This window comes from Pezoporus wallicus, unplaced genomic scaffold (assembly GCF_028554395.1).
Source record: "Pezoporus wallicus isolate ANWC-B61680 ecotype Strahan unplaced genomic scaffold, APGP_CSIRO_Pwel_v1 contig_11153, whole genome shotgun sequence".
Taxonomy (NCBI): Eukaryota; Metazoa; Chordata; class Aves; order Psittaciformes; family Psittacidae; genus Pezoporus; species Pezoporus wallicus.
This window is the reverse complement of record NW_026639099.1, coordinates 165,006-186,072: the sequence shown is the minus strand read 5'-3', so window position 1 is coordinate 186,072 and position 21,067 is coordinate 165,006. Positions and strand designations below refer to the sequence as shown.

General features: G+C 49.5%; 2 protein-coding genes across 2 annotated transcripts in view; both read right to left on the bottom strand.

Moving 5' to 3' along the window:
- Positions 1 to 7,849, bottom strand: part of LOC130601541 (protocadherin gamma-C5-like) — a 176,012-nt gene extending 168,163 nt beyond the window's left edge. Inside the window, exon 1 of the mRNA XM_057413690.1 lies at positions 5,268 to 7,849. Coding sequence (XP_057269673.1) covers positions 5,268 to 7,706 — 2,439 coding nt within the window. The 5' untranslated portion in view covers positions 7,707 to 7,849. The remainder of the gene's footprint in view (positions 1 to 5,267) is intronic.
- A 6,292-nt stretch (positions 7,850 to 14,141) lies between these two features.
- Positions 14,142 to 16,634, bottom strand: LOC130601569 (protocadherin beta-15-like). The gene has a single exon (XM_057413729.1). The coding sequence runs from the start codon at positions 16,581 to 16,583 to the stop codon at positions 14,142 to 14,144; it is 2,442 nt and encodes an 813-aa protein (XP_057269712.1). The 5' UTR covers positions 16,584 to 16,634.
- Between the last annotated feature and the right edge of the window lie 4,433 nt (positions 16,635 to 21,067).

Below are 21,067 nucleotides of genomic sequence, written 5' to 3'. Positions count from 1 at the left end.
ACAATTGGAACAGATGGGACCTCCTCTCTCTTTGACCAGACACCCTGTGATCCAGCTCCAGCTCATGATAAGAAACAAGGCAAGAGAAACACAGCAATGAACAGAGCGGGATGACTAACATTTCTGAGGCCAAATTATTTGTCTGGGGGAATCTCCTGTGCTTTTTCACACAAGCTGTTCCACAGAGATGTGACTTCTACTGAGGTCATGTTTCCATTGGATACACCTGACAATAACAAAATACACCTTTACATTTCCATCCTTCAAACCTGCTGGAGCATGAGCAAGAGGCACTAACACGTGGTGCTTTGCTGTACTAAGCTATGCTAACAATTGCCACTAAACCTGTACACCTAGGAAGTCAAGAAGAGGAAACCAAAACCATTGATTACACAAGCAAAGCAAGGAAACATTAGAAAAGAAAGTCACCAGCTCTTAGCGACTGTTTTCTACTGTGTGGTGTGCTATTCTCCCAGAAATATGAAGCCATAAGAGTAAAGGCTTTTTTATATCCCCTTTTATGCATCTGTATAAAAGACAGATGAGGAATGGTAAGAAAAATGGAACCACCACCCAGGTTGGAAGACAAACTGAATAATAACTGCAGAAAGAGAATAAAGAAATCAAGCTTGGAGAAAGTTGAGCCGTTCCGCTACTGCTGCCATTTCTGCAGCGGTCCTGCGCCAGAAGATGGTGATGGCTGAGGGAGCAACATCCATTAGGGTGGAATAATCTGCAACTTCTCCATTCATGGAGCCCCACACGTTTTCTCATTGAGCCCAACACCAAAACATTAACCAACCGATTCTTAAGCTGTCCATCATGTTGGGAATAATCATAAAAACTCAAAAAAAATCAAGCAGCAATCATATTTTACCCACAGCATCGTGCAGAGTTGCAAACCGATAAATCAGACAAGCAATGTAAGGAAGCATTAGAAGAGAAAGTTTTGCCAGAAGATCTTATCTGGAAGTCTTCTTCCTTCTCAGTGTGGGCATTGAAATTCATCCCTGGGGGCACCTGGAAGTCATTCCTATCGCAAGCTGCTTTGTGTGCCTAAAGTCTTCCTCTGCACTACATAGTACGGGGCTCAGTTTAATAGTCACCAGCTCTTAGCAATTGTTCTCTATTCTGTAGCCTGCTCTTTCCCCAAAAATATGAAGCTGTAACAGTAAAGGCCTTATTATGGTCCTCTTTTTCCAGCTCAGTATTTATCAATACAACATAAATCTTTTAGCTTCTGCTTTGTTGTCCTCACAGTTACAGTTCTGTCTTAGGTGGATGAAGTATTTGCTGCAAAACAACATGCACAGTTTCAAATGCAAAAGCAATGCCCAAAATGGGAGCAAAGAACCATGACATTTTGGAAAACAAAGGCCCAAAAGAAATTGTAACTGCAGCTATGAAGAAAATCTACATTGTAATGTTACAGGGAGATACCATTTGGAAAAAAAAAAAAGGTTTCCCCCCAAAATTATAAGCCATTCTACCTATGCATCATCCTCTATGTACTGATTTACAATGCAAATGGTCTACCGTTGTCTTTCAGTTCAGGGAAGCCAGGAACACACAAAATACAGCACAGACCTCAGCACCAGGCAGAAAATCAAAGCACTGCCCAATGAAAGCTACACTGACCCACCTATTTTCCTAGTTCCATGCCAATCCCTCACCCTCCTTGTTTTGTATTCCTAGCCCTTAGTTGCACTACTGACTGCATCCAATATTTTGGCCATGTGTCAGCCATGCATGAAAGAGCATGTCATTCTGTGACATCTTAGGGAAATAGGTATACCAAAGACTTACCTTTGGTTTTGTAGATTAAATCCTCAAAGTATGGATGGCAACTGTTCCTCTAGCCCAACAAGTATGAGATCTTTTAATGTTTTAGGGGTTAGCAGGGACAATAAGGCCCAGATTTAGACCTGGACAAAAACAAAGTGAAAATGGAAAACCTGCAGATGGGAAGGAACTATAGCTTAACATTTCTGAGTATGCCAGCTGTACACAATGAGTACATTTCTGAGTATGCCAGTACACAAGACGGGGATGTAGTTAGTAAAATGTCCACGAGTTCATAGTACAGACCATAACCATATTCTCTCAAGTCAACTTCTTTGAACAATAGAAGTGTATGTGGGACCAGGACTTTGGGCCTCAACAATGACAAGCTGAAATTTTACACCCTCTCTACATATTTTAGACATTTCAAATTATATCATGGCAAACTTTTACATTCTGCCCTGTCTCTAGACAGAATTCCTCACTGCCTAAAGCTATACAACAGGAAAGCTACATTTGCAGACAAACAACACTGAAAGAGAAGTTGCACATGCAACTAAGAATAAGGATCACATCAGGGACACATTCAGAGAGATTTTCCTGCTCATCACACTACTACAATGCAATATAAAATGTTCTCTAGTGTGTAAGCAATATGCAGCTCTGATTAAGACCCAGTCATCAAAGCTCAAACATACTTCAGCACATGGTCAACTTGGCAGATACATGATGCGCAGTGCTTAATGTAAAGCATACACCTATGAGCAAAAAATGATCATACAACAGGAAAGCAAACTGATGAACTCACAGCTTGAAGAGTTGGAGATCAACCAAAGCAATATATATATTAAAAAAAAAGACACCTGCAGAATAATTTTCTATATGCCACAATAAACCTGGGAACTGACACAACATGTGCAATGTCTGCACTAGTACCTCCTCACATGTAACACCCTGAGACTCTCCTCAAACCCTTCAGAGTTTGCATCATTGCCATCAATCTTCATAATTTGCAGTCAGAGTCCATCAAAAGATGCACAGAGAAGGTCTTTACCATGAATAAAATCTGAATTCTCACCACGTATATGTGAGAAGCAACAGCATTTCTTCCAATGACATTTTAAGGAAACATGTCTATGAAAGTCTTTCTTGTCAAAGCAGTAAACACGAAAGGCATGTATGGGACAGGCAGACAAATGTAACATCTGGTCTTGCACACGTTATTAGAAACAACTTCCCACCTTTAGATCATGAGAACAAGCAAGAAAGAAGTGAACACATACAAAACAAAAGGATCATAATATATTCTTGATAATGGCTCTTAGAATAAGTATAGAATTCAGGTCTGAAGTAGGGAATGAATAATCACTTGGCTCCTCCCAAAGCTTATGGCACCTGTCATAAGTACATAATTAAGCTGTCAGTTAAAAACATCACAACAACCTGCAAACACAAGAACCTTCCAAAGCTCCCTCTACAGATGGGAAAACATTTCTTTGGCCAAGCTTCTTTGGGAAGATAAAGCATTTCCAAACAACATGGATGGGCACAGAACAGATAGAGGAGTAACTCATGTGTCTTGTGCCCTTCAACAGCCCCTCAGCCATTTTACCCACGAATCATTGTTCCACATGCAGTTATTATTTCACATGCAACTGCTCACTTACCAGAGGGTTCTCCTTACCTTTCAGGACAGGGAACCAGGAACACAGCATTAATAGCACAGGCCTTGGTACCAGGCATGAAAACAAAGCTTTGCTCAGACAAAAGCATGTTGACCCATCTATTTCCGTGGATCCAAGCCAACCCGTCACCCTCCTTACTCTGCATTCACACCCTTCATTCACACCATGGACAATATCCCATTTTTGACCATATGCAGGCTTGATGCTGACAATGAAGAGTTTAATCACTTGACATTTTAGGGAATCAGAATTACATAAAAATCTTTGCACCTGAACGTCTTCATGGGATGCATGGAAACTGCTCTCTAAGCCTGATAATTGGAACATCTTTATTTTCAAGGACTCAGCCAAACTGAGCCCCAGTTTTAGAACAGAAGGACAAAACAAGGGAAAAAAGAAAAAATCCAAAACAAAACTTCAGAAGTGAAGGCACTATAGCTCACCATTTCTGATTATCTCATCTGTAGTAGATATGCAAGAAGAGTATCTAGTTGGTCAGTTAAAGATTCAGGCATCAGTAACAGCAGACACACCATCACACATACATCAATGTGGCACAGAAGTGACTGCAACATTTCATGCAATGTTTACATCTCCCCAACAACCACCATTCACAGAAACAGCTGTATCAGACATGACAGCGCATACAACTTGTAACTTCCTGGCACATTAAAGAACAATAAATTCGTAACAGAAATTCCTTCTCATTCACTACTTTCGCACCAATTTTAACACTGACATAACATCAGAGGTTGCTTCATGTGAGCAAGAGCCACAGAAAACAAAAGGTTAGTCAAGGCTGGAGAAAGCTTCATACAACCACAATGGAAATACAATCTTACAAGGACATCTAGATGGCAAAATAACGTTTCCTACGGCAGTTCTTAGACACTAGCCCTGAGTCATGTTGGCGCTTCCATGGCTACTGCTTGTGTACAAATTCATCAGAGGAATGTCATCCTCTGATGACAGGAAAAGGACGCAGGAAAAGGGGGCTCGTGGAAGTTACTGTTGGTTTCACCCAATGTACTTGTCATAAGTACATCATACAAATGTTAACAAAACTGCAACAACATACCAACGAACAGGAGGAAACACCGAGGGCTCCACATAGAGCTGGAATTACGTATCTCGAGCAAAAATTTTTTGGGAAGAAAAAAAAAAAAAACACATTGCACGGTGCTCGAAAGGGGAGTTGGATGTGGAAAGCAGCAAACCTTGTCTTGTGCCCTTCAACAGAGTCTCACAGACAACCCCCACGAATATCTAACGATTCACAAGAACACAGCATCTAACAACCCGTCGCCAAGACCTTTTCAATATGCAAACGGAAGAAACTAACACTTGCAAAACCAAAATAATACGCACTTCTGGATAATGGCACTTAAAGTACATAAATAAAGAGCTGGCACCTCCCAAAGCTATGACACTTGTAAGTGCAGATTTAAAAAGGTGAACCACTTCTACTAGCACATGGGAGCTGATAGAGCACAGCAATGAAATTCTGGGAACTTCGTAAATAAAAGTATGTAAACAATTTCAAGGAAGTGTCAGAGGAAGCCCTAGACTGACATTTCCTTTTGCATCTGCATATGCAATGGAACCTTCCACCCTTAGGGAAAGTTAGATGTGATGAGATCCGACTAGCCGGTAGAGAACATGGCACATAGAGCATAGCACACTTGATTACAAGAGCTGCCTACTACCGTAAAATATTTTCAAAACTGCGAACAGTGCAGTTTGAAATGTCGGACACCGTAAGAATCCTAAAGCACCTGCACACACGTTAAAAAAACGTACCTGAAAGCAAACTTGGCCATCATTGCCGTCAACGTGATCTCCGGTAGGGACGAGATCACCCGAAGCCTCAGGAGGCGGACGGGCTGGGAGGGTGTCGCAGCAGCTGCCTGAGGACAAGCGGAGATGGCTCTTGCGAGAGTCGGCGGTGAGAGACACCTCGTGCGAGTAGGAGTGCAGGAAGGCGCGGACGCCGTCGATGCCCACAAACTGCGAGGCCGGGACGCCGCGCAAGGCGGAGCTGTTCGTCGCCGCCAGCAGCTGCGAGCGGCGCCAGTGCCGCAGGCGCAACGCCAGCAGCAGCAGCAGGAAGGCGAGGAAGAGGCAGGACACGGCCGCCACGGCCAGCACCAGCCAGCGCGTGAGGCTGGCGGCCGGCTCGCCCGGCACCGCCGCCGCGCTGCCCAGCTCCGAGAGCAGCTCGGCCACGCTCTCGGCCAGCACCACCGTGAGCGTGGCCGTGGCCGACAGCGCCGGCCGCCCGTGGTCCTTCACCACCACCACCAGGCTCTGGCGCGCCGCGTCGCGGGCCAGCGGGAAGCGCGCCGTGCGCACCTCGCCGCTGTGCAGCCCCACGCGGAACAGCCCCGGCTCCGTCGCCTTGGCCAGCTCGTACGACAGCCACGCGTTCTGCCCCGCGTCCGCGTCCACCGCCACCACCTTGGCCACCAGCGCCCCGGGCTCCGCCGACCGCGGCGCCAGCTCCACGCCCGCCCAGCCCGACACCGCCGCCGAAGGCGCCGCCGCCGGCGGGTACAGCACCTGCGGCGCGTTGTCGTTCTCGTCCACGATCTCCAGCACCACCGACGCGTTGCTGCTCAGCGCCGGCAAGCCGCCGTCCTCCGCCCACACCCACAGCCGCACCTCGCGCACCTCCTCGTAGTCGAACGAGCGCAGCGCGTACAGCGCGCCCGTCTCCGCCTGCACCGACACGTAGGACGAGAGCGGCGCGCCCCTCACCCGCCCCTCCGACAGCCGGTACCGCACGCGCGCGTTCTGCCCCCAGTCCTCGTCCGACGCCCGCACCGTCAGCACCAGCGCTCCCGCCGCGTTGTTCTCTGCCAGCCGGGCGCTGTAGCGCGGCTCCGCGAACACGGGCGCGTTGTCGTTCACGTCCAGCACCCGTAGCGCCAGCACTGTGCAGCTCTGCATTGCCGGCGACCCGCCGTCCACCGCCCGCACGGTCAGGTTGTACTGCGACACCTTCTCGCGGTCCAGCTCCCCCGCCGTCAGCACACTGTAGTAGCTGCCCTGAGAGCTCTGGAGCCGGAACGGGACTCCCCCGTCCAGCGAGAACTGCACGTGGCCGTTCGCCCCCGAGTCCCTGTCCTGCACGTGTAGCAGGGCCACCACTGTGCCTGGCTGCGCGTCCTCAGAGATCTCGCTCAGTGACGATCGCACCGAAATCTCGGGGGCGTTGTCGTTGACGTCTGTAACAGCGATCCCGACTTTCGTGGTACCGAAAAGGCCCCCGCTGTCCCGTGCTTGCACGTCTAGTTCGTAGGAGTTATCTTCCTCGAAGTCTAGGCTGCGAACCAAGGTGAGCTCTCCCGTCTCAGAGTCCAGCTGAAACATAACCGATGTCAGCTGCATTTCTTTCAACGAGTATTTCACGTGTCCGTTAAGACCTTCGTCGGTGTCGGAGGCCGTGAGGGTGACGAGGACGGAGCCCACGGGCACATCCTCGGGCACACGCACCGTGTACTCCTCCTGGCTGAACACGGGCGCGTTGTCGTTGGCGTCCAGAACGGCCACGCGGATCCGCGCCGTGCCCGTCCGCGCAGGCTCTCCGCCATCGCTCGCCCTCAGCACCAGCTCGTGGAACGCCGCCTCCTCCCGGTCCAGCGCCTTCTCCAGCACCAGCTCGGGACGTTGATCCCCGCCGGGACCCGCCTGCACGGCCAGGGAGAAGTGCTCGTCGCCGCTCAGCTCGTAGCGCTGCAGGGAGTTCGGGCCCGCGTCAGGGTCGTGAGCCCTGGCCAAGGGAATCCGCGACCCCGGGGCTGTCGTCTCACTCATTGCCTCCTCCAGCTCCATTTCCTGGAAGCTGGGCGCGTTGTCGTTAACGTCCGTGATCTCCACTTCGATTTCGTAAAACTTCATTTCCCCCTCCACTATCATCTCACACCGCAGCACGCATTTCTCCACTAGCCGGCACAGCTGCTCCCTGTCTATCCTCTCAGCTGTCACCAAATGGCCCGTCTTCCCCTGCAGGGCGAAATACTGAGTCCTACCTTTGGAGACGACTCGGACGCCGCGGTCGCGGAGTGCCGGCAGTTCCAGCCCCAGGTCCTTCACCACGTCTCCCACGAACGAGCCCTTGGGCAGCTCCTCGGGAACCGAGTAGTGCAGCTGCCCCCAAGCCGCGTCCCACGCTGCCACCAAGACGGTGCAGAGCAGGGCTTGATTCCTCCGGCTCCAGCACCTTCCTCTCTCCGCCATTGCAAAGCTCGGCAGCACTCACCGAAGCCGCTCGCGGGGCACCGCTGCCGCTGCGCTCCTCCCGCCGAGCCTTCTTCTGAGCAGCTCGGCTCGTACCGCTCCCACAGCGCTTCTTTCGGGCTCGGATCTTGCAGCCCCGCGACTCGCTCGCCTCTGCTGTGGCGGCTGGCCCCCTGAGTTCGGCCCATCGCATGTCAACAGCGACACTCGGAGCCTCAGACAGCAATTGCAGCGCAGCGGCACTGGTAAGCGGCTCTCCACTCCTGCTCAGCCGGCAGAGCTTGCTATTACCCGTGGTAACTGTTTACAGACTCACAGACATGCCTGCATTCAGGATAGTCTCTCCGCCAAGTCCTATCCACCGTATTGCTTCATAGAATATCACAGAATGGTGTAGGTTGGAAAGGATATTTAAAGGTCAGTTCCACCCGACGGCGTGAAAGGAACACCTTTCACTAGACCAGGTTGCTCAAAGCCCCATCCAGCCTGGCTTTGAGTATCTTCAGGCATGGGGCATTTACCTTGCTGGGCAACTTGTTCTAGTGTTTCACCACACACATTGTAAACAGTTTATGTCTAGTCCAAATCTATATTCATCATCCTATCACAACAGGCCCTACTAAAAAGTCTGTCATCTTACAAGCTCTCTTGAATTAATCCACAATAAGGGTACCCCCCGAGCTGGATGTGATCTCCAGGTGGGGTCTCATCATGGCAGAGTACAGGGGCAGAGTCATCTCCCTTGACCTGCTGGCCATGCTGCTGCTAATTCATCCAAGGATATGGCTGGCTTTCTTGGCTGTGAGAGTGCATCACTGGCTCATGTCCACCTTTTTATCCACCAGTACCCCCAAGTCCTTCTCTGCAGGGCTGCTCTCAACCCCTTCATCCCAGAACCTGTATTGATACTGGGGGTTGGCCATGTCACAATCAACTGAGGCTAAACAAAATGTTCAATTAAAGCTTCACCCACATTTATAGATTCGAGATGTCACATGGATTCACTAAACTGCCAATTCTTAAATTTTAGGGCCAAATGATCCAAAATGCACTATCACTCACCTAAAAATGGAGGATTTGCAAGCACAAGGAGTTACCTTGGTGTCACCTCATTACACTCAGGATCCCAACTTCCTTGCCCCTGTGCTTGCCACCATGTGGGTGGAACAAGAGCTGAGCATAGAGGAAGCTCTCCCAGGATTTCATCAGTGAGGGGAAACTTCCATGGGCTTTTTCCAGGTCTTTTGTCAAGGCTTTCATCAGGCCAGGTGTACCTGCCACGCTCTGACTCAGGTGCAGGATTTTACAATTGACCTTTTTAAACATCATGACATTCAAGCTTATCCAGCTCCCTCTGAATGGCATCCTGTCCTTCAGGTGTATGAACTAAACCATCAGTTCTGGTGTCATCTGCAAATATGCTGAGGGTGCACTTGATCACACTGCCTGTGTTGTTGATGAAGATATTGAACAGTACTATGGACCCTGGAGGCACACTGATTACTGATTTCCATCTGAACTTTATGCTGTAGAATACCCAGCCGATTCCCCATCCACTAAACAGTCCATTCATCAAATCCACCTGTCTCCAATTTAGAGGATGACCTCACAGGAGCCCAGGTAGATACATTCCTTTGCCCACTGGTCATAGAAGGCCATTAGGCTGTCCAGGCAAGGCTTGCTCTTGGTAAAACCATGCTGGCTGTCTTGAATCACTTCCCTGTCCTCCATGTGCCTTAACGCATCTTCTAGGAGGATCTGTTCCATAATCTTCCAAGGTACAGAGATGTTGAGGGTACTAGTTCCCAGGGTCCTCCTTTCAAACCTTTTTAAAAATGTATTTCCCTTTTTCTAGTCACCAGGGACTTCACCTACTTGCCATTTTTGAAATATCATGGTTTGTCAACTACATCAGCCAATTCCCTCAAGTCCCATAAACTTATGTGTTCCAGTTCCTCTGGTTGTCTCAAACCTGATCTTCTTACCGGGGAAGGACTTTGCTCCCGCTGTAGAAGCCCTTCACACTATTCTTTGCATCCCTTGAAAAGTTCAGCTTCAGCCATGCCTTGGCCTTCCTGAGTCCACCCCTACAGAAGTGTCCCTAGACTCTTAGGATACCTATCCCAGCTTCTGCTGCCTGTGCATTTCCTTCTTGCCCCTTAGTTTCACTGGCAAGTCTTTACTCAGCCATGTCAGTCTCTTGCCTTCCATTCCATGCCTTCCATCCTGGTCTGGAACATTACTCCCCCAACCTCTCTGCTTTGCAGAGGCCTTTGCACATCCAAGTTCCCTGGGAGGGTAGGGGCCAGTTTGCCCCAGTTTGGATATAACTGGGCCCCATCAGCCAGATTTCTTATGTGGGGGGACAGAGGTCGCACTCTGTGTCCTTAAAGATCTGTCAGCTGTATTACGCTCCTTTGTCCCTGAGAGTAGTTTTTCAGGGGTCTAACCCCTTGAACGGTGGGAAGTGTGTTTTCCTAAAATATAGGGACATGACTTTACTCTTCACCTGACTTATAACCCTCAAGACTGCAAAACCAACCAGTGTGTGACCACTGCAATCCAGGCTGTCTCCAATCTTGATGTCTCGGATTAGCTTGCTTGCGCTGGTGACCAACAGGTCAAGAAATGCATCTCTGGTAGTCTCCTACCTGAACTAAGGGGCACTTCTGATGAGCCCCTCAGGAAAGCTCAGCACTTTGTGCAGGTTCTCCTGTGCAGAAAAGAGCGTTTCCCTGTCTCATTCTGAGGTGATAAATCCTCAAGTTATGCAGTGCATCAGACAACCAGACCCTCCAGCTGGAACAACCTAAGCTGCAGTTTTACACCAGGAGGTGCTGGTTCCTTGTGTCTCTGGAAGAGATACACACCAACTCCCTCAAATGTCTTTTACAACTCTGTTATAGTCACCATTGGAGGAGATGAGCAACCATAATTCCATGTCCCTTTAGATGCAGAGAACCCCGAGCAGAGTAGCTAGATAGACTCCAGCCACACATTGCCAGGCAGACCCCACTCAGAGAAAAGAGTGACCCTGTTTCAGTCCTTCAAGCTTTTTTAGGCTTCCTGCAAGACAAATTTCTATTGTTTCTCGTGTCTCAGGAAAAGAAATTCTTATGCAGCCTCCTGGCTTGCAGGTGGCTTTCTCACCAGTAGCAAGTGCAAGCTGCCTGCGGGTTCCTCTGTTAACATGAACTGTCTGTGGAACAGGGATTTATGCCATAGAACACATCTGATGGCCTAAGCCTGTGCCTTCCAAGGTCAGCTGGACAGTGGAGTCTGATGTACAATGGTCTTTCGGTCAGCATCCCTACACTAGCCTGTTGTCAGGACTTACCTTTTTATCAGGACCTTGTGAAAGGGAGACTGTAATCCTCTATTTCTCAAGAGCAAAGCCCCTTCCTGGTTGTTGTCTTTGTTCACCAAATGCCCACCTCCTGGAGCTCCCCCAGACTCTTACCAAAGGAACAGGGATGTCCTCTTTGTGACATCCATCTTCTGAAACTCCAACTATAGTCTCACAGTTTATGCTGGAAAGCTTCCCAGTTTCCATCTGCAGCTGGAGCTATCAGAAGAGTTGGGAAGGTCACTCTCGCCACATCCCTCTTTTGTAGAGGCCTTTACATACACAGGTCACCCAGGAAGAGGAAGATGTTGCCCCAATCTGGATAAAACCGTGCCCCATCACAGTACTGAAGAGACCTGTAGAGACCTGACAGCAATACCCTGCTCCCCACAACTTTCCTGAAGGTTTGCTGGCAACATCTCCCAATTCAAGAATTGTACCCACTCAATCTTACCTCAGCCAAGGGACATGTGAAAAACTCCTCCTGGCCCTTTAGAATCTGTGACAGAGCTTTCCCAGAAAGAACAGCTCTACAAAGATGACCGGCTCCACACAAAGCATTTGGGTGTTCTCTTTATTTTGCTTTTACATACAAGGGTCTTCTGTGTTACAACAGCACAGCTTATAACTGCAGCACAACACGTGAGGGTTTCCAAATATCCTATCATGCTGCTTTCATTCAAACAATCTTTTATTATACATGGCGGTGACAGTCCTTCTTAAGAGGAAGAGGCAAGAAAATGTTCAAATACAGTTCACGGGGGGGGGAAGGAAAATGTGAATGCTCTAAGAAAAAACACAGAAAATCATAGCAGGACATATTTTCACTCCCATTATGAAACCTCTAAATTTGGGAACTATACAGACAAGACCAAATCCAATTCCTCTCTTCTGAGTTCAATTTCACCTTCAGAATTGGCAGCTAAGCCAAAGTTCTTACCGTCTGCAATCCACCCAAGGACAAGGAACATGTTCTCACAACTCTGTATAGTTACAGTCTTAGAAGGCAATTCCACTGTGCCAAAAGTCAAGCACACGGGCCAGAAAATCATCTTGGCCAAATAGGGAACTCCTTGTGGAGCTCCAGAGGAAAAAGAAATTATCTGATCTCTGGAAGTAAGGTCAGGATACGCAGGAAGTTTGCAGAGCTGTGGTTCATATATGCAGGGAGAAGGCATGAAAGGCCAAAACATGATCAGAGTTGAAACCGGCCACTGTTGTGAACAACAGGAATGGCTTTTAAAGTAAGTTCATAGCAAGAGAAGTTTGCAAGAAAATGTGAATATCACACCCTAACAGGGACAAAAAGAGTTGGAGGTGTTCAATGCTTTTCAATTGTTAGTCCCTAGGGCTGCCTGGTCACCTGAGACAGAGGACCCCAAGTGCTCCTCCATTTGTGGACCAGCTGTATGGACAAAATTATATGGGACATGATGGGATTCTGCCCAAAGCACTGGAGATGGCACAAGTTACAGCGGGACCCCCCTCAATCACCTGCCAAAGGTCTCAGGAGTCCAGAGAGGTCCCTGGTGACTGGAAACTAGTCTGTTCTTCCAGTCCGCACGAAAGGCAAGACACAGGCAACTACAGACCTGTTGGTCTCACCTCAGCTCCTGTAAAAATCATTAATAAGGTCATACTGGTACTACTGAAACACATTTAAAGAACAATGGAGCCAGACATAGTCAACATGGGTTCCACAATGGAAAGTTCTGCTTATGATAAGGTCACCTGTGAGATGACTAGGTTTGTGGTGAACTGGGTAAAGAACTGAAGCCCTGAAGGCCAGGGCTTGAAAGGCTGCAGTAAATGGGGCTAAATCTGTCTGGTGACAGGCACCAGCGGTGTTCCTCATGGTTCAATTCTAGGGACATTTTCAATGTCATCAGTGATCTAGATGCAGGAATTGAATGGATCATTAGCAACTCTTTTAATGATACTAAACTGGGAGGTGCAGTTGACTCTCTTGAGGGTCAAGATGCCATGCAGAGGTATCTGGATAGTCTGAGACATTGGGGGAATCATTGACGGCAGAAAATCTAACAAGATTGTATAAAAAAACCTCTGCCCCAGGTATAAATACAAATCAGGCAAGGAGAGGCCCAAAAGAGGTGATTATCCAAGCCACGACAGGGAACAGTTTGAAGCCATGCCAGTTAAGGTTTAGACTACACATTTAGGAAGCATTTATTTCCTGACAGGGTTGTCAAACACTGGAACAGGCTTCCTAGAGAGCTGGTTGATGCCCCAAGCTTCCCAGTGTTTACCAGACATTTATAAAATGCCCATAAAAACATAACTTTTGGTCAAACCTGGTCAGTCAGTTGGACTAGATCAGTTTACAACTCAAATCCTACTCTGCTGTTACATTCTAACCCAACACTCTTTGTGGCACTGTATTTCAGAGGCAGTCCCAAGGAGAGTAAGTTCCCCTTACAGGCCAAAGGAAGATACGCATTTTGCTGCTCTCTGCTGAAGATCAGTCAGCTACACGAGGGATCAAAATATCCTTGCCTGATGAGACGGAATTGTGCACATGGCCATATTTAGATATGAGCAACTCTACTTCACTGGGCAGCACTGATGCAGCATACAGAGACACAAAAAAGCTGTATGGACAGAAAAGTAAAAGACCCCACCCATCTCAGGGATGCACAAAAAGGACTCAGAAAAGAAAAAGGCCTTTGTTCATAACCATGGTCACATGGTACAGTTTCCTTGCTTTCCTGATGTAGGAAAAGGGCTACATGCATTTCAGTAAGGATGTGATTTGTCTGCCTATCCATGCCATTGTTACAGTACTCCCTCTGTTGTTCTTGTCAGCAATAAAACTGGGGTTTCTGTAAACAACCCCACTCTTAAAGCATTTCAGAAATGGTTCTAACACGGCTGAAACATGCTATTTCCTCAGTAAAGCATTAGTTTCGTTTGGCTGGTTTTTTGTAGGATAGCCTTTCTTCAGACTTTGGCTTGCTGAGAAAACACTGATGCCAACTGGAAATGCAGAATTTGTCAGGAGGAACCATTGCCGCTTGTCTGGATTTCTTCTTATCAAAAGGCATAAAGCCTCTGGCTGTGCCAACACTTTGCTACTTAAAGGAAAGGCTACTGAACTGCTCTGCAGAGAGCACCCCATGGCTGTCTGGTATCATGTTCTCCACGGTGAGAGGATCACATGAGAAATCACGTTCATTGTTGGTAACCCCACCTGTGGCACACTCTTGTGGAGGAAGGCTGGGGAGGATGGGCTTCAGGAACTTGAACTCACTGTTGCCAGAGCCTGTTGTAAGGCTGATCTCATAGCAATAGGCATGGGGCAGTGTCCCTGCAGCAGCTGCATCAGCCAGGCTGCTCTGCAAGTTGCTGGCACCATAAAGCACATGCCCATCCTTCAGCTCCTTTCTCTTGCACACCTTGCAAATGACAAAGGCTGCTGTGGACACGAGGAAGAGGAGTGAGACAAAAACCAAGGAAATGATTAAATAGATTGTCAGGGAGCTGCCCTCATCCTCTGTGGCCAAGTTGCTGTGTGGCAGGTGCACGTCCGAGAAGTCACTGAGCAGGAGTGCACTCATTGCTGCAGTGGCTGACAGTGGTGGCTGCCCATTGTCTCTCACCAGTATGATGAGCTTCTGCTTCACAGTATCTCTCTCTGTCACCGATCTCCTCAGTCGCACCTCCCCATTTTGGGAACCCACCACAAACAGTCCAGGATCGGAGGCCTTCAGCAGGTGGTAGGAGAGCCACGAGTTCTGCCCTGAGTCAGCATCAACGGCCACCACTTTGGTGATGAGGTAACCTGCCTCAGCCATAACAGGAATCAGCTCACTGGATGGAGAGCTGCTGTCCTGTGAGGGGTAAAGCACCAGTGGGGCATTGTCATTTTCATCCACCACAACAAGACGGATGGTGACATTGGCATTGAGAGGTGGTGATCCCGCATCAGAGGCGCTCAACATGACCTCGATCTGCCTCACCTGCTCATAGTCCAGGGGCCGCAGCACAAACACATCCCCATTCTCAGAGTTCACAGAGATGCAGGAGCAGGAAGGCTGCTGTGTAGGGTGGGCTGGGATCAGGGAATAGGTCACCTTGGCATTGGGCCCCATGTCGGCATCTGTGGCACTGATGGTTCCAACAAGCACTGTGGGGACATTGTTCTCACGTACATACATGGTGTACGATGTCTGGTTGAACACAGGTGCATTGTCGTTCACATCGGAGATGTCCACTGTGAAGGTGTGGGTGGTTGTGAGAGGAGGTGACCCTGCGTCTGCTGCTGTTACTGTGAGGATGTACCATGCCATCTCCTCCCTGTCCAGTGCACTGACAGTCACCAACTCAAAGTAATTCTTATAGGCTGGCCGCAGGGAGAATGACAGTTGGTCGTCAAGGGCACAGGAGATCTTCCCATTGACACCAGTATCCCGGTCTTTGACAGTAAACAGGGCGACAACTGTCCCAGGCAATGCATCCTCAGGGATTGGGCTGCTGAAGGAATTGACCACCACCTCTGGTGCATTGTCATTCACATCCACCACCTCCACCACCACTTTGCAGATTGCAGAGAGGCCTCCACCATCTGTAGCTCGAATTTTGAGTTCATGTTTTGCTGCTGCCTCAAAGTCCAAAGGCTTTGTGAGTTTAATTTCACCACTCCTAGAGTCAATCTCGAATGCTGAGTGGCTCTGGCCTCCTGCTTGGCTGATCTGATAGGAGATGTCCCCATTAACTCCTGCATCACGATCGGTTGCCACTACTCTGAGAACCACAGAGCCCTCTGGGGCATTTTCCAAAATCTGTGCAATATATCGGTCTTGCATGAAGACGGGAGCATTGTCATTTACATCTAGAATGACAATGTGGATTTGGGTGGTCCCAGTCCTAGGTGGAGAGCCTCCATCCATGGCAATGAGATTGAAATCCACCTCTGCCTGCTCCTCCCTGTCGAGTGGCTTTTCCAAAACAAGTTCAATATATTGGTCACTATCACTTCGACTGCCCAAGTCAACACTAAAGTACTCATTTTCGGGAGCGATGCTGTAAGCCTGGATGCTGTTGCTGCCAACATCCAGGTCCTGAGCCACCTCCAAAGGGAAACGAGAGCCAGGGTCGCTCCTTTCCACTATCTTAAGAGTGACCCGTTCCTCCGGGAAAACGGGCGCGTGGTCATTGATGTCCTCCACGCCCACCTCCACCCGAAAGAACTGCACGGGGTTTGCCAACAGGAGCTCGAAGGGCAGAGTGCAGGTAGCGGACTGGCCGCACAGCTCCTCGCGGTCCAGCCTCTCGACCACGACGAGGCGGCCGGTGCCCGGCTCTAAGCGAAGGTGCTGCCGGCCGTCCTCCGAGAGCAGGCGGGCGCGGCGAGCCGAGAGCTGCGCCGGGGCCAGCCCCGCGTCCTCCGCCACGTTGGCTACCACGGAGCCGCTCTCGCTCTCCTCGGCTACGGAGTAGCGGATGGGCTCGGCGCGAGCGTGCGGCAGGGAGAGGAAAGCACAGAGACAGAGCACTTGCCTTGCGGTCGCCATGGCGGGGCGGCGGACAGCCTCCGTGTCGGGGATCGCCCGCGCAGTCCTGCACTGTAAACGGCGCGACGAGCGTGCACCGTCCTTCTCTCCGAGTCTTATAGCTCTTGGAGCGCTGCACCTGTGTCCCGGCAGCGGATGACGCGGAGCACCGTTCTCCACCGCTTACTGCCGTTCGCAGCTGCGGCTCGGCTGGTTTGAGTTTGGCTCGGCTCTGCTCGACCGGGGGTGGGTTCGGCAGACTCAAGCTGGGCTCAGCCACCTCCCCTCTCGCAGCCGCTGTGCATCGCCTTGGCCGGCAGCACCACCCTGCGGCCCGAGGCAGGACTGCGCCTTCCGCCTCTGCCCGTTCCCCGCGTTGCCGTCTCGCCCCGACGCTCGGATCCGTGCGCACACACACGGCTGCCGGGTTCTCGCCCGCCCTGGGGCCCCTCGGCAGGACACGAGCACACAGCGCCAGGAGAGGAGAGCCCCGCGAGGCCGCTGCCGCACCCCTAAGGCTCGGGTAGAGGCGGCAGCGGCCCCGCGGCTTTCCCCGCTGCCGGAGAGGTCCCGGAGGCGAGCCGTTGACTAGTGGCTGCGGCAAAGACGAGGCCGGACACGGAGGAGAAGACCGCGCTGGCGAGAGGCGGCGCAGAAGCCGTTCAGCGAGGCTATGCCGAGGGTGGCGGTGGTTGCAGAAGCACGGGGCGTGCTGTGTCCCAGGATAGCCTCTTTGACCACTCCTGCCCATCGCACTGCTTCCTAAAGGGCGCCTCCGAGGAGCCCTAGGGAAAGTTCAGCAGTGCATGCAGTCCTTCCCGTGCAGAAAGTTGGCTTTTCCCATCTCATTAAAACTGATAAACTTGCACTGCTTCCAACACCTAGACCCTACAGCTCGAATGACCTGAGAAACAGCAGCTTTACACCAGGAGGTGCTGTTTTTTTGTGATCTCGGGAGGAGAGACAGACTCCTTCAGATGTCTTTCACAGCTCCATTTGTTACAGCTGTCACTATTGGAGGAGATTAGCATCCTTAATCCTATGTCCGTTTCGATGTGGATAACCCTGAGCAGAGTAGGTTCACACAGGACTTGAGCCACTCGCTTCATGCCAGGCAGACCCTACTCAGGGAAAAAGAGTAACCTCGTGACAGCCCTTTAGCCAGTTTAGAACTTTCCTGACAGAGGGCAGTTTCTGTTAATTTCCACTGCCCCAGGAGAAGTTGTTCCTATGTGGACTTGTTGCTCACAGGTAGCTTTCTCACCAGTAGCAATTGGGAGTTCCCTGCAGGTTCCTTGCTTAGAAAGAGCTGAATTTCTCCTTTTGGTAAAGGATTTGTGCAACACGACAAGGCCTGTGCCTGAAAGGAGCTTGTAGTGAAGCGGCTGGATCTGTCCTCTTGCAAGAAAGAAGAGACAATGTGAGGAAATGGCCTGTTTGTGCCAGAAAGGTCATGTTAGATTGGACATGTTAGGAGACATTTCTTCACCAAAAGGGTTTTCAAGCATTGGCAAAGGCTGCCCAGAAGTGAGTCACCATCCCTAGATACGACATTTTGGAACATGGCTTTGTGGTGCTCTTAGAAGTGTAAAAACTGTTGGACTCAAGGGCCTCTAAAATCTTTTCCAATGCAAATGTTTCTATGATTCTGCTCAGGCTCACTGGACAGTAGAGCCTTTACTCAGCACTTACCTTTTTATCAGGGCCTTACAGAAGGGATGGCTGTAGTCCTCTGCATTTCATAGAATCCTAGAATGGTTTGGCTTGGAAGGGACGTTCAAATGTCCTTCAAAAGGTCCAACCCCCTGTCATGGTCAGGGATACATTCCACTAGACTGCCTTGCTCAAAGCCCCATCCAACCTGGAAATAGGTGGTACACCACTTCTCTGGGAAACATGTTCCAGTGCCTTGCCAGCCTCACAGGGCAGAACTTCTTCCTAAGATCTCATCTGTATTTTAATTTTAAAGCCATTTCCACCTGTCCTATCACTACACAAGCTTGTACTCCCCCTTTAGGAAGGCTGATTTAAAGCCTCCTCCTCTTTTCCAGGCTGAACAACCCCAGTTCTCTGAGAGTTTCCTCATAGGAGCACTGCTCCAGCCAGCTGATCATCTTCATGGTCCTCATCTGGACTCAATCCAATAGGTCCACATCCTTTATATGCTGGTAGCCTGAGCTGGAAGACACATTGCCAGGTCACATTTAGCTTTGCATCAACATAGCTTGTCTCTTGGATATTGAGCATTAACCACAAATCTTTGAGTGTAATCATCCTTCCAATTCCATATCCACCAAGTTGTCCATCCACCATAAAAATGGTTCTCGTTTAGCGAGGATGTAATTCGGGACAGTGCCAAGTCTTTGTGCAAGTCCAGGTACGTGACATCATTCTCTCTTCCATTATCCATCAGTGCCATAACTCCACTGCAGAAAGCCACCAAATTGTTCAGACGCATTAGTTCAGGGGCAATCGCAATCATCCTAATATTCCATGACCCTTTGCCCTGTTTCTGGGGGCATCTGCTCAACGATCTTTCTTGGCATCAAGGTGAGACTGATCGGCCTGTAGTTCCCTGCCTCTTCCTTTATCCCTGTTAAAATTTGGGTTATGTTTCCTGTTTTCCAGCCAGTGGGAACACTCAGCCAAGAATTCTGAAACGATGGTTGGCAGCTTGGCCACGTGCATCTTTTCAGGTCCCATGAATTTCTGCATCTTCACAGTCCCTTAGATGATCTCAAACCTGATCTATAGCAGGTCATTCATCATTATCAGAGCCTATGACTTGCCCTTAGTGACGGGCATTGATTCTGGAGCACTTGCCAGTGAAGACTGAGGCATTTCTGGAGAGAAGCCTCTCCCTGGTCTCTGGTTTTGCTCACCAAATGCCCACCTCACGGAGCACCCCCAAACACTTCCAAAGGAACATGGATACCATCTTTGTGACATCCATCTTCTGAAACTTGTACACCTCTAGTGTCACAAACACTGTCCTGGAAAGCCTCACAGTTGCCATCTGCAGCTGGAGCTGTCACGAGGGTTGGGAAAGCCACTCTCCCACATCCATGTTTTGGAGAGGGCTTTTCATATCCAGAGCCTCTGGTACTATAGGAGTCAGCTTGCCCCTGTCTGGATATAACTCTGCCTCGTCACAGCCAGGTGGTCACTACTGAGACCCACAGAGGCTGACCAGTAACTCCCACTACTTTTCTGAAGGCTCTGCTGGCAACATCTCCCAACTCTAGAAATGTACCCACTCAACCTTACCTCAGCCAAGGGACATGGAAAAAACATTCCTGGCCCTTTGGAAACCGACTGACCTTTCGCAAAAAGGACAGCCCTACAAAGAAAACTGACCCCACACAAAGCATTTGGGTGTTTTCTTTATTTGCTTTTACACACAAGGGTATCCCAAGTTAAAATAGCACAATTTATAACTGCAGCACAACACAGCATGAGGGTTTCCCACTATGCCATGCCACATGCATGCATTCAGTCTGCTCAAATACAGTTCACAGAGTGGAAGACAAAAAGAATGCAAATGCTCTAAACCCAAAAATCATAGCAGGACATCTTTCCACTCCCATCAATAAACCTCCAAATTCAGAAACAATTCTGAATTTGAATGACAAGGACAAATGCAATGTCCCTTTTCTGATTTAATCTCAATTCTACCTTCATAAAAAATCCCTTGAAGCAATTTGTGGAGCTTCCTTACAAAGCACCCCAGGACAAGGAACATCTCACAACTCCATATACTTATGAGACAATTCGACTGTGCCAAAAGTCAAGCATGTGGGGCAGAAAACCAGCCCCTTGTGGCACTCCAGAGGAAAAAGAAATTAAAAGATCTCTGGAAGCAAGGTCAGTCTTTGCAAGAAGTTTGCAGAGCTGTGGTTCATATATGCAGGGAGAAGGCATGAAAGGCCAAAACCTGATCAGAATTGAAACTGGCCACTGTTGTGGTGAACAACAGGAATGGCTTTTAAAGTAAGTAAGCTCAGAGCAAGAGGAGTTTGAAAGAAAACAGCGGTACTTGTGGAAGATGGTCACTCCCTGAGTAACAGGGATGAAGAAGCCATTCAGTGCTTTTCTTGCCTCAATTCTTAATTAAAATATTAGCCCCCAGGGATGCCCAATCCCCTGAGACAGAGGACAGTCCCCTAAGCTCCTGGCTTGAAGGTAGTTAATGTTCTTCCAGTCTGCAGGAAGGGTATGAGGAAAGACAGGCAAATACAGACCTGTTGGTCTCAGCTGCTGGACAAAATACGATCACTCTGAGTACTAAGGTCACCTGCCTCGATGAAGAGAAAGTGGTGAATGTAGTTCTTCTGGATCTCAGTGTAAATTGGGCAAGGAGAGGCTGGAGGGCAGCCCTCCAGAAAGGGAGCTGCTGGGAGTGCTGGTGTGCAGCAGGCTCAGTAGGAGCCCGCAGTGCGCCCTGGCAGCCAAGAGGGCAAACTGCATCCTGTTGGCATCAAACACTGCACGAAACTGAAGCAGCA